The sequence below is a fragment of the Nerophis lumbriciformis genome, linkage group LG37, assembly GCF_033978685.3.
Source record: "Nerophis lumbriciformis linkage group LG37, RoL_Nlum_v2.1, whole genome shotgun sequence".
Classification (NCBI taxonomy): domain Eukaryota; kingdom Metazoa; phylum Chordata; class Actinopteri; order Syngnathiformes; family Syngnathidae; genus Nerophis; species Nerophis lumbriciformis.
Window position 1 is genome coordinate 12,063,544 of NC_084584.2, and position 14,287 is coordinate 12,077,830.

The following is a 14,287-nucleotide window of genomic DNA, read 5'->3' on the forward strand; positions in this document are numbered from 1 at the left end:
AGCCATGCTAACTACTAAAGTACGAGTGTGGGGGTACTTTGCATTGAGAGAAAGAAACAAAATGGGGTATATTCATCACGTGTCATGTGATTGACTTCCAATCTCACTCTAAAGTCAGCTGGGATAGACTCCAGCTCTCTCTAATGAGGACACAAGGGTAGTAATGGATGATTGGCGGTTAGAGCATCACTTGCATCAACACACAACACACACGGCTGATGTAAAAGTGTGTGTCTCAGCACGCTGCATTGACAGCAACACCCGGGCACTTCCGGAGACAAACAAACAAGCACTCCCTCTGTGTGGCCCTTGGCCAACAACACCCATTGGTGACCCTGCACGCGTCCTTCGAGCGCTTCCAGGATTGTGCTGCCATCAACAGAAAAATACACAAGCGACACATTTGGGGTGGTGGCACTTCACACATTGTGTGTCCTGTGGGAGCGGACAGAAACAAGGTGAGGGGAAACTTTTGTCTCTTTTACATCTTTTGTTCCATATTTTGTTCCATCTTTTGTTCCGCCTTGTGCCCTGAGAATGATGCAAACAATGTTGCGATGAGTATCAAATACTTTTTAAAAATGGAGTGATTTACCAGGACTTTGATCGAAGCTGAGGAGACACTTGATTGGGGACACCTGCACAGGCTAGAAACGTTAACAAAGATACTGATGGATTGTTTGTATTAAATATGGCTTTAGTTTGTTGCCCCTTTTTGAATATAAATCATGTTAAATAGTATTTTATAATGGTAAGCAAAAACACTTATTGAATTATTTAATAGTTTTTTATCATTATCATAATTAGTTTAAAACAAATATCATAAAAAAATACGATTATTAAAGCAGAACAATCATTTATTTTGTTGATTATTTGTAATTTTCTAAAATATTTTTTTTCATTACAATGTAAGGTATAAAAATAAAAGTAATATTTGCTATTTAGAAATTTTTAGTAATTCTTTTTTAAGTGATATTTGTGTTATTATAATCAGTGTAATAATACATTTTATAATGCAATATTTGCTTTTGAAGCTGAACATGTATGAAATTATTTTATTCATTGTTATTTTTTATTGATTTGTATTAACAGTATGTGTGTTAAATAAAAACAAATCCTATTATGTAATAAAAAAAACAACAACTTAATTGCGCATAAATAATAAGCCCAATAATCAGAATTATTTTCTATATTTATATTTGTGTATTTATAATATGAGTAAAAATATATATAAAAAAATAAAAAAATTCTAAGAAAAATAATATAATAATTGCTATGTTTATCTTTTTAACTAATGTAATTAATTTTTCATTATAATCTGTGCAAAAATCTAAAAAATAAATTATTAAACCCCAATAATCAGAATTAATTTCTATATTTGTGTTTGTGGTATTATAATATGGGTAAAACTAAAATAAATAAAAATCTTGCTATTAAAGCCCAATAATCACAATTATTTTGTATATTTATATTTGTGTTCTTATGAGTAAAAAAAAAAAATATATATATTGTAAGAAAAATAATATAATAATTGCTATTTTTATATTTTTAACCAATGTCATTTTTTTTTCATTATAGTCTGTAAAAATACAAACAAAAAAAATATTGCTATTAAATCCCAATAATCAGAATTATTTTTAAAATGTATATTTGTGTTATTATAATATGGGTAAAAATAAAAAAGTAATGGTATTTTTAAGAAAAATAATATAATTGCTATTTTTATCTTTTAACTAATGTAATTTTATTTGTATTATGATCTGTGCAAAAAACCCAAAATCATTGCTGTTAAAGTCAAATAGTCAGAATTATTTTCTATATTTATATTTGTGTTATAATATGGGTAAAATATAAAAAAATAATTGTATTTTCTAAGAAAAACAATATAATAATTGCTATTTTTATATTTTTAATTAATGTCATTTTATTTCAATTATAATCTGTGTAAAAAATAAAAATAAATAAAAATAATTGCTATTAAAACCCAATAATCAAAATTATTTTCTATATTTATATTTGTGTTATTATAATCTGTAAAAAAGAAAATATTATTATAATATGGGTAAAAATAAAACAAATATTTTCTAAGAAAAATAATATAATAATTGCTATTTTTATCTTTTTAACTAATGACATTTTATTTCATTATAATCTGTGTAAAAATACAAAACAAAATTGCTATTAAAGCCCAATAATCAGAATTATTTTCTATATTTATATTTGTGTTTTTATAATATGAGTAAATATATATATATATAAAATATATATTAGAATATAATAATTATTAAACCCCAATAATCAGAATTATTTTCTATATTTGTATTTGTGGTATTATAATATGGGTACAATTCAAAAGAAAACTTGTATTTTCTAAGAAAAAGAATATAATAATTGCTATTTTTATCTTTTTAACTAATGTAATTATTTTTTCATTACAATATGTGCAAAAATAAAAAATAAAAATGATTAAACCCCAATAATCAGAATTATTTTCTATATTTGTATTTGTGGTATCATAATATGGGTAAAATAAAAAATAAAAAAGTTAAATAAAAAAATAAAAAAACATTGCTATTAAAGCCCAATAATGAGAATTGTTTTCTATATTTATATTTGTGTTATTATAATCTGTAATTTTTTTTAAATAAAAAAAAAAGAATATAATAATTGCTATTTTTATCTTTTTAACTATATTTTTATTTTAATTATAATCTGTGTAAAAATACAAATAAATAAAAATCACTGCTATTAAAGCCCAATAATCAGAATAACTTTCTATATTTATATTTGTGGTATTATAATATGTTTAAAAAAATTTTTAAGAAAAATAATATAATAATTGCTATTTTTATCTTTTTAACTGTATTTTGTATTTTTATTATAATATGTGTAAAAATGAAAATAAATACAAATAATTGTTATTAAAGCCCAATAATTAGAAATCTTTTCTGTATTTGTATTTCTGTTATTATAATATGGGTAAAAATAAAAAATAAAAATTTATAAGAAAAATAATATAATAATTGCTATTTTTATCTTTTTAACTAATGACATTTTATTTCATTATAATCTGTGTAAAAATACAAAACAAAATTGCTATTAAAGCCCAATAATCAGAATTATTTTCTATATTTATATTTGTGTTTTTATAATATGAGTAAATATATATATATAAAATATATATTAAAATATAATAATTATTAAACCCCAATAATCAGAATTATTTTCTATATTTGTATTTGTGGTATTATAATATGGGTACAATTCAAAAGAAAACTTGTATTTTCTAAGAAAAAGAATATAATAATTGCTATTTTTATCTTTTTAACTAATGTAATTATTTTTTCATTACAATATGTGCAAAAATAAAAAATAAAAATGATTAAACCCCAATAATCAGAATTATTTTCTATATTTGTATTTGTGGTATTATAATATGGGTAAAATAAAAAATAAAAAAGTTAAATAAAAAAATAAAAAAACATTGCTATTAAAGCCCAATAATGAGAATTGTTTTCTATATTTATATTTGTGTTATTATAATCTGTAATTTTTTTTAAATAAAAAAAAAAAGAATATAATAATTGCTATTTTTATCTTTTTAACTGTATTTTTATTTTAATTATAATCTGTGTAAAAATACAAATAAATAAAAATCACTGCTATTAAAGCCCAATAATCAGAATAACTTTCTATATTTATATTTGTGGTATTATATGTTAAAAAAATTTTTTAAGAAAAAGAATATAATAATTGCTATTTTTATCTTTTTAACTGTATTTTTTATTTTTATTATAATATGTGTAAAAATGAAAATAAATACAAATAATTGTTATTAAAGCCCAATAATTAGAAATCTTTTCTGTATTTGTATTTCTGTTATTATAATATGGGTAAAAATAAAAAATAAAAATTTCTAAGAAAAAGAATATAATAATTGCAATTTTTAAAATCTTTTTACCTAATGTCATTTGTTTTTATTATAATCTGTGTAAAAATACAAAATAAAATGTTCTATATTTATATTTTTAATATGTGTAAAAATAATAAATAAATCCTATTTTCTAGTTTTTTAAAAATGTAATACCCGAACGTTATTGTTTAATTCATGGACATTATTATTTTATTTTGTGTTGACATTTGCATTATTACACTTTTGTTTTGGATTGTGCAGGTGTACCTAATCAAGTGGCCTGCCAGTGTGTATGTTTTTTTATCCGCCGGTCTTTTAGCGACATGAACGCTAAGTTAGCGACATGAACTGACCAATATGGCGTGCAGGTGCAAATGTACAGTTTGATGGGAGGCGGCCTCTTCTGCGCCGTGGTGGCCAACATCCTGCTGGTGGTCGCCACCGCCACCGACCACTGGATGCAGTACCGCGCCTCGGGGAGCCCCGCTCACCAGGGCCTGTGGCGCAACTGCGTGTCCAGCAAGTGCCACCTGCAGGGCGACAACACAGGTGAGGCGCCCGCAGGCGTGTGGGCGGGTCATGTGGTCTGACAAGGATGTCGCCGTCTTGCAGCCTACTGGACCGCCGCCAAGGCCTTCATGATCCTGGCGACCGCCGCCTGCTTTGCGGGCGCCATCGCCGGCCTCACCTCCTTCTCTCACTTCTCCTCCTTCGGGAGGTTCAACCGCTCCTTCGCTGCAGGAATCCTCTTTTTCATCTCCAGTGAGTCTCTCCTTTACACTTTAGAGTAGTCAGTGTGCAGCTCACTCGCCACAAGCAAACATTGTCGCGTAAATGTCTGACAGCGAAAGTGAGAAGCATCGTGATCTCATGGCTGCATGAGTATATAAGAAAAGCTAGCATAAAACGTTAGCATGCTAATATTAAAAAAAGAAGCTAGCAAAAAATTGTTCGCATGCTAATGTTCTCGCAACGCACGTTAACCGTTAACATACTTGCTCGACCGCGCCAAGTATCACAAACCATGATGTTTAAGTTTAAACATACAAAATTGGCATAAGAAGATAGCATAAAGCGTTAACATGCTAATATTAAAAAAAAAAGCTAGCAAAAAATTGTTAGCATGCTAATGTTCTCGCAACGCACGTTAACTGTTAGCACCAAGTATCACGAACCAGGATCTTTAACTTTAAACATACAAAATTGGCATAAAAAGCTAGCATAAAGCGTTAGCATGCTAATATTAAAAAAAAAAGCTAGCAAAAAATTGTTAGCATGCTAATGTTCCCACAACGCATGTTAACTGCTAGCATACTTGCTCGACTGCGCCAAGTATCACAAACCATGATTTTTAAGTTTAAACATGCAAAATTATTTAAAAAAAAGCTGTCATAAAATTTTAACATGCTAATACAAAAAAGGCTAGCAAAAAATGCTAGTATGCTAATTTTCTCACAATACATGTTAACTGTTAACATACTTGCTCGACAGCGCCAAGTATCACAAACCAGGATTTTTAAGTTTAAACACGCAAAATTAGCAAAACAAAAGTAGCATAAAACATTAGCATGTTATGAAAAGAAAAACTAGCAAAAACTGTTAGCATGCTAATGTCCTCACAATACATGTTAACTGTTAGCATACTTGCACGACAGCACCAAGTATTACAAACAATGATTTTTAAGTTTAAACATGCAAAATTAGCCAAAAAAAAGTAGCATAAAACATTAGCATGTTAATAAAAAGAAAAAGTAGCAAAACAATGTTAGCATGCTATTGTTCTCATAATAGATGTTAACTGTTAGCATACTTGCTCGACAGCACCAAGTATCACAAACCAGAATTTTTAAGTTTAAACATGCAAAATTAGCTAAAAAAGCTGTCATAAAATTTTAGCATGCTAATATAAGAAAAGCTAGCAAAAAATGTTAGCATGCTAATGTTCTCAAAACACACGTTAACTGTTAGCATACTTGCTCGACAGCACCAAGTATCACAAACCATAATCTTTAAGTTTAAACATGCAAAAGCTGATAAAAAAGCTGTCATAAAATTTTTGCATGCTAATACAAAAAAAGCTAGCAAAAAATGTTTGCATGCTAATGTTCCCACAACGCATGTTAACTGTTAGCATACTTGCTCGACAGCACCAAGTATCACAAACCATGATTTTTAAGTTTAAACATACACAATTAGAAAAAAATGCTGTACAAAAATTTTAGCATGCTCATATAAGAAAAGCTAGCAAAAAATGTTAGCATGCTAATGTTCTCACAATACATGCTAACTGTTAGCATACTTGCTCAACAGCACCAAGTATCACAAACCATGATTTTTAAGTTTAAACATGCAAAATTAGAAAAAAGAGCTGTCAAAAATGTTTTGCATGCTAATACAAAAAAAGCTAGCAAAAAATGTTAGCATGCAAATGTTCTCACAACACATGTTCACTGTGAGCATACTTGCTCGACAGCACCAAGTATCACAAACCATGATTTTTAAGTTTAAAAGTAAAACATTAGCTACAAAAAGTAGCAAAAAATGCTAGCTTGCTAACATAGGAAGCTGTACCGTGACTCCTCTAAAATAAAAGCGTGCTTACTTGGTCCTTCCAAGCGTTACTGCTGCTGCTGGCGCTGTCCCTCTACACGGCGGCGGCGGTGCACTTCCTGGGCAGACGTGTTGGCGAGTGGCGTTTCTCCTGGTCTTACATCCTGGCCTGGGTGGCCGCCCTCATGACCTTCTTCGCAGGTGAGCACGCACCACGGCGCCGAATGCCCGCGCTGACCCTGCTTTGCTTGTCGCCTCGCCAGGTGTTTTCTACGTGTGCGCCTACAGGACGTGCGAGTGCAGGAGGACGAGGCGTTAGAGGGAAGGAAGGAAGAGGCTGATGTGACCACTTCATCACAATCAATAAAACTCCCGTCTTCTACCAAATATTACACTTCCTTTATTTATTACAATAAAAAAAATTCATATTTAATGATGAAAACAATAACTTAATTAGTATTATTTTTATAAATGTATATTTGTGTTTATTATAATCTGTGTAAACTATATAAATCATATTTTATAATATTATATTTATACAAAGTTGCATTTAAAACTGAATTATTTTATTCATTATTTATTTTAATTGATTTTCATCATCATTATACAAATCAAATAAATAAATTATTAAATCCCAATAATCAGAATTAATTTCTATATGAGTATTTACGGTATTATAATATAAGTAAAATTAAAAAGAAAACAAATTAATTGTTATTTTTATCTTTTTAACTGTCATTTTTTTCTCATCATAATCTGTGTAAAAATATAAATAAAAATCATTGCTATTAAAGCCCAATAATCAGAATTATTTTGTATATTTATATTTGTGTTATTATGAGTAAAAAATAAATATATATATTTTGTAAGAAAAATAATATAATAATTGCTATTTTTATCTTTTTAACCAGTCATGTTTTTCATTTTAGTCTGTAAAAATACAAAAAAAAAAAAATATTGCTATTAAATGCCAATAATCAGAATTATTTCTTATATTTATATTTGTTTTATTATAATATGGGTAAAAATAAAAAAAGTAATGGTATTTTTAAGAAAAATAATATAACTGCTATTTTTATCTTTTAACTAATGTAATTTTATTTGTATTATAATCTGTGCAAAAAAAAAAAAATCATTGCTGTTAAAGCCAAATAGTCAGAATAATTTTCTATATTTATATTTGTGTTATTATAATATGGGTAAAATACAAAAAATAATTGTATTTTCTAAGAAAAATAATATAATAATTGCTATTTTTATATTTTTAATTAATGTCATTTTATTTTAATTATAATCTGTGTAAAAATAAAAATAAATAAAAATAATTGCTATTAAAACCCAATAATAAAAATTATTTTCTATATTTATATTTGTGTTATTAAAATCTGTAAAAAAAATATATATTATAATATGGGTAAAAATAAAACAAATAATTTCTAAGAAAAATAATATAATAATTGCTATTTTTATCTTTTTAACTAATGTCATTTTTTTTCATTATAATCTGTGTAAAAATACAAAACAAAATTGCTATTAAAGCCCAATAATCAGAATTATTTTCTATATTTATATTTGTGTTTTTATAATATGAGTAAATATTTTGTACAATATCAATACAATCATATTCTGTAATATTTATAGTTTGCTGCTAGTTTATTTTGTATAAACTAATCTTTTAACTGAAAATACAAAATATTACTACTAATACAACTGTTCTTGATTAAATTAATTAATATTAATTTAATACAATTGTCCAATTAAATGAAATCAATTAGATAAACACTTTATTGATAGAAGCTGTCGAAGCAATGCACAAAATAGCCACAAGAGGGCAGCAAAGGATCTTGAAAGTGCATCAGGAAATGTAAAAGGACATTTACAGTACATCGTTTGGTGTGAAGAGTTCAGCAAAGTGTATATATAGATGTATATAAACATGTATATACTTATGTATATATGTATGTAAACATATATAACTATATATACACACATATATACATATTTATATACATATATACACACACATATATACACATGTATATACACACACACCTACATTACATATATATATATATATATATATATATATATATATATATATATACATACATATATATATACATACACATATATACATACATATATACACACATATACATAAATCTCCTGATGATTGAGGGAACCCCCTCATGAAACAGGCCTGTAGAGATGAAGTAGTCTTGTGATTTTTTTCCCACACATACCGGTACATACATACATATATATATATATATATATATATATATATATATATATATATATATATATATATATATATATATATATATACATATACACACACATATATATATATATATATATATACATATATATATATATATATATACATATATATATATATATATATATATATATATATATATATATATATATATATAAATATACATATATATATATATATATATATGCAAAATACGATAAGGGTATCGCAACTGGCTCACCTTTACAGGTACTCGCCCCTGCACCATCTGTGAGCCTGTGGCCTCGCTCTCTTCATCTCTCCTTCCATCAAGGCACCGGCGGGACTCTGCATGGCAGGGACGTCCTCCTCCCTGAGCCAAGACTAAGCTACAAAAATTAGCATAAAACGTTAGCACGCTAATATAAGAAAAAACAGCAAAAACTGTTAGCATGCTAATGTTCTCGCAACGCACTTTTATTGTTTGCATACTTGCTCGACGTCACCAAGTATCACAAACCATGATCTTTAAGTTCAAACATACATTAGCAAAAAAAAAACTAGCATACAACATTAGCATGCTAATATAAAAAAATAGCAAAAAGTGTTAGCATGCTAACGTTCCCGCGACGCACTTTTACTGTTAACGTACTTGCTTGACCGCACCAAGTATCACAAACCATGATTTGTAAGTGTAAACATGCAAAATTAGCCAAAAAACATAGCATAAAACGTTAGCATGCTAATATAAAAAACTAGCAAAAACTGTTAGCATGCTAATGTTCTCACAACACATGTTCACTGTTAACATACTTGCTCGACGTCACCAAGTATCACAAACCATGATCTTTAAGTTTAAACATACATTAGCAAAAAAAAACTAGCATAAAACATTAGCATGCTAATATAAAAAAATAGCAAAAAGTGCTAGCATGCTAATGTTCCCGCGACGCACTTTTACTGTTAACGTACTTGTTTGACGTCACCGAGTATCACAAACCATGATCTCTAAGTTTAGACATACATTAGCAAAAAAAAACTAGCATAAAACATTAGCATGCTAATATAGGAAAAAAAAAAGATAGCAGAAATGTTAACAAGCTAATGTTCTCACAACACACGTTAACTGTTAGCATAATTGCTCGACCGAACCAAGTATCACAAACCGTGATTTTTGTGTCGGAAAACATTTATGTACTTTTTGTGTAAATTGCGATTGACTCACTGAAAGTATCTCTTCTCTCTTCTTGTTTGACTACTTTATTAGAACAATTTCTGATATATTTGCTTGCTCATTTTAGCGTTTCAGCACGTTAACCTTGTCCGCCATGACTCACTGAAAGTATCTCTTCTCCCGTCTCCTTGCTCATTTAGCAAAGCACCATTGTTCCCAGTGGGGGGCACCTTCCACTGAGTTGCGTCATACGCTCCCCCCCCCCCCTCCAAACTGAGCTTACTCCCTCTCTCCCACCTCGTATTATAAAGAATTACGCGTCTCTCTTCCTATTTGACATACTTTTCCATGAACGTGACCTGTGCCTTTTTGGAGACGCTCCTCAAAAACAAATCAGAGAACGACAGTTTTGTTTGACTACTTTATTAGAACAATTTCCGATATGTTTGCGTGCTCATTTTAGCGTTTCAGCACGCTTGCCTTGTCCGCTATGACTCACTGAAAGTATCTCTTCTCCCATCTCCTTGCTCATTTAGCAAAGCACCATTGTTCCCAGTGGGGGGCACCTTCCACTGAGTTGCGTCATACGCTCCCCCCCCCCCCTCCAAACTGAGCTTACTCCCTCCCTCCCACCTTGTATTATAAAGTCTCTCTTCCTATTTTACATACTTTTCCATGAACGTGACCTGTGCCTTTTTTGAGACGCTCCTCAAAAGCAAATCCGAGAAAGACAGTTTTGTTTGACTACTTTATTAGAACAATATCCGATATGTTTGCGTGCTCATTTTAGTGTTTCAGCGCGCTAATATTGTCCGCCATGACTCACTGAAAGTATCTCTTCTCCCGTCTCCTTGCTCATTTAGCAAAGCACCATTGTTCCCAGTGGGGGGCACCTTCCACTAAGTTGCGTCATACGCTCCCCCCCCCCCTCCAAACTGAGCTTACTCCCTCCCTCCCACCTCGTATTATAAAGAATTACGCGTCTCTCTTCTTATTTGACATACTTTTCTATGAACGTGACCTGTGCCTTTTTGGAGACGCTCCTCAAAAGCAAATCCGAGAAAGACAGTTTTGTTTGACTACTTTATTAGAACAATATCCGATATGTTTGCGTGCTCATTTTAGTGTTTCAGCGCGCTAATATTGTCCGCCATGACTCACTGAAAGTATCTCTTCTCCCGTCTCCTTGCTCATTTAGCAAAGCACCATTGTTCCCAGTGGGGGGCACCTTCCACTAAGTTGCGTCATACGCTCCCCCCCCCCTCCAAACTGAGCTTACTCCCTCCCTCCCACCTCGTATTATAAAGAATTACGCGTCTCTCTTCTTATTTGACATACTTTTCTATGAACGTGACCTGTGCCTTTTTGGAGACGCTCCTCAAAAACAAATCCGAGAACGACAGTTTTGTTTGACTACTTTATTAGAACAATTTCCGATATGTTTGCGTGCTCATTTTAGCGTTTAAGCGCTCTAACCTTGTCTGCCATGACTCACTGAAAGTATCTCTTCTCCCGTCTCCTTGCTCATTTAGCAAAGCACCATTGTTCCCAGTGGGGGGCACCTTCCACTGAGTTGCGTCATACGCTCCCCCCCCCCCTCCAAACTGAGCTTACTCCCTCTCTCCCACCTCGTATTATAAAGTCTCTCTTCCTATTTGACATACTTTTCTATGAACGTGACCTGTGCCTTTTTGGAGACGCTCCTCAAAAACAAATCCGAGAACGACAGTTTTGTTTGACTACTTTATTAGAACAATTTCTGATATGTTTGCGTGCTCATTTTAGCGTTTCAGCGCGCTAATCTTGTCCGCCATGACTCACTGAAAGTATCTCTTCTCCCGTCTCCTTGCTCATTTAGCAAAGCACCATTGTTCCCAGTGGGGGGCACCTTCCACTGAGTTGCGTCATACGCTCTCCCCCCCCCTCCAAACTGAGCTTACTCCCTCCTTCCCACCTCGTATTATAAAGAATTACGCGTCTCTCTTCCTATTTTACATACTTTTCTATGAACGTGACCTGTGCCTTTTTGGAGACGCTCCTCAAAAACAAATCCGAGAACGACAGTTTTGTTTGACTACTTTATTAGAACAATTTCTGATATGTTTGCGTGCTCATTTTAGCGTTTCAGCGCGCTAATCTTGTCCGCCATGACTCACTGAAAGTATCTCTTCTCCCGTCTCCTTGCTCATTTAGCAAAGCACCATTGTTCCCAGTGGGGGGCACTTTCCACTGAGTTGCGTCATACGCTCCCCCCCCTCCAAACTGAGCTTACTCCCTCCTTCCCACCTCGTATTATAAAGAATTACGCGTCTCTCTTCCTATTTGACATACTTTTCTATGAACCTGACCTGTGCCTTTTTGGAGACGCTCCTCAAAAACAAATCCGAGAACGACAGTTTTGTTTGACTACTTTATTAGAACAATTTCCGATATGTTTGCGTGCTCATTTTAGCGTTTCAGCGCAATAATCTTGTCCGCCATGACTCACTGAAAGTATCTCTTCTCCCGTCTCCTTGCTCATTTAGCAAAGCACCATTGTTCCCAGTGGGGGGCACCTTCCACTGAGTTGCGTCATACGCTCTCCCCCCCCCCCTCCAAACTGAGCTTACTCCCTCCTTCCCACTTCGTATTATAAAGAATTACGCGTCTCTCTTCCTATTTGACATACTTTTCTATGAACCTGACCTGTGCCTTTTTGGAGACGCTCCTCAAAAGCAAATCCGAGAACGACAGTTTTGTTTGACTACTTTATTAGAACAATTTCTGATATATTTGCGTGCTCATTTTAGCGTTTCAGCACGCTCGCCATGTCCGCCATGACTCACTGAAAGTATCTCTTCTTCCGTCTCCTTGCTCATTTAGCAAAACACCATTGTACCCAGTGGGGGGCACTTTCCACTGAGTTGCATCATACGCCCCCCCCCCCCCCCCCCCCCCCCCCCCCAAACTGAGCTTACTCCCTCCCTCCCACCTTGTATTATAAAGAATTACGCGTCTCTCTTCCTATTTGACATACTTTTCTATGAACGTGACCTGTGCCTTTTTTGAGACGCTCCTCAAAAACAAATCCGAGAACGACAGTTTTGTTTGACTACTTTATTACAACAATTTCCGATATGTTTGTGTGCTCATTTTAGCGTTTCAGCGCACTAATCTTGTCCGCAATGACTCACTGAAAGTATCTCTTCTCCCGTCTCCCATTTAGCAAAGCACCATTGTTCCCAGTGGGGGGCACTTTCCACTGAGTTGCGTCATACGCTTCCCCCCCCCCCAAACTGAGCTTACTCCCTCCTTCCCACCTCGTATTATAAAGAATTACGCGTCTCTCTTCCTATTTGACATACTTTTCTATGAACCTGACCTGTGCCTTTTTGGAGACGCTCCTCAAAAATAAATCCGAGAATGACAGTTTTGTTTGACTACTTTATTAGAACAATTTCTGATATATTTGCATGCTCATTTTAGCGTTTCAGCACGCTCGCCTTGTCCGCCATGACTCACTGAAAGTATCTCTTCTACCATCTCCTTGCTCATTCAGCAAAACACCATTGTACCCAGTGGGGGGCACTTTCCACTGAGTTGCGTCATACGCTCCCCCCCCCCGCCCCCCAAACTGAGCTTACTCCCTCCCTCCCACCTTGTATTATAAATAATTACGCGTCTCTCTTCCTATTTGACATACTTTTCCATGAACATGACCTGTGCCTTTTTGGAGACGCTCCTCAAAAACAAATCAGAGAACGACAGTTTTGTTTGACTACTTTATTAGAACAATTTCCGATATGTTTGCGTGCTCATTTTAGCGTTTCAGCACACTTGCCTTGTCCGCCATGACTCACTGAAAGTATCTCTTCTCCCATCTCCTTGCTCATTTAGCAAAGCACCATTGTTCCCAGTGGGGGACACCTTCCACTGAGTTGCGTCATACGCTCCTCCCCCCCCTCCAAACTGAGCTTACTCCCTCCCTCCCACCTCGTATTATAAAGTCTCTCTTCCTATTTTACGTACTTTTCTATGAACGTGACCTGTGCCTAATGACAGTTTTGTTTGACTACTTTATTAGAATAATTCCCAATATGTTTGCGGGCTCATTTTAGCGTTTCATTCATGTTCCCCAGCCCGTTGTGTGAACTCTGACCTTTGCACTGTGTGTGGAGTGGGCGTGGGGGGGTCCGAGGGGAGGGGGGGGGGTAGGCATCTCCTGGAGAATTATGCAAGAAATAAAAACGTGGACATGAGCGTGAGGCAGGAAAAGACCAAAAAAGTGCACACACTCACGTTTTGTCGTTCCTTGAACGCAGCGTCAGCCATGCAGGACTGCCAGGTCAAGGTCCGCCTCCTGTTGTGCCACCTTTTAAACATTTTTTTTTTTAAAGAGACACCACACTTGGAAAAACACGACAACACCGTC

The 14,287-nt window shown here is 33.1% G+C and overlaps 1 protein-coding gene across 1 annotated transcript; it reads left to right on the forward strand.

The window, feature by feature from the left end:
• Nucleotides 1-323: 323 nt before the first annotated feature.
• Nucleotides 324-6,843, forward strand: LOC133577441 (lens fiber membrane intrinsic protein-like). Its single transcript, XM_061931287.2, has 5 exons — nt 324-458; nt 4,282-4,462; nt 4,526-4,675; nt 6,530-6,664; nt 6,727-6,843. Exons 2-5 carry the CDS (start codon nt 4,288-4,290, stop codon nt 6,780-6,782), a joined length of 516 nt encoding a protein of 171 aa, XP_061787271.1. The 5' UTR covers nt 324-458; nt 4,282-4,287; the 3' UTR covers nt 6,783-6,843.
• The last annotated feature ends 7,444 nt before the right edge of the window (nt 6,844-14,287 follow it).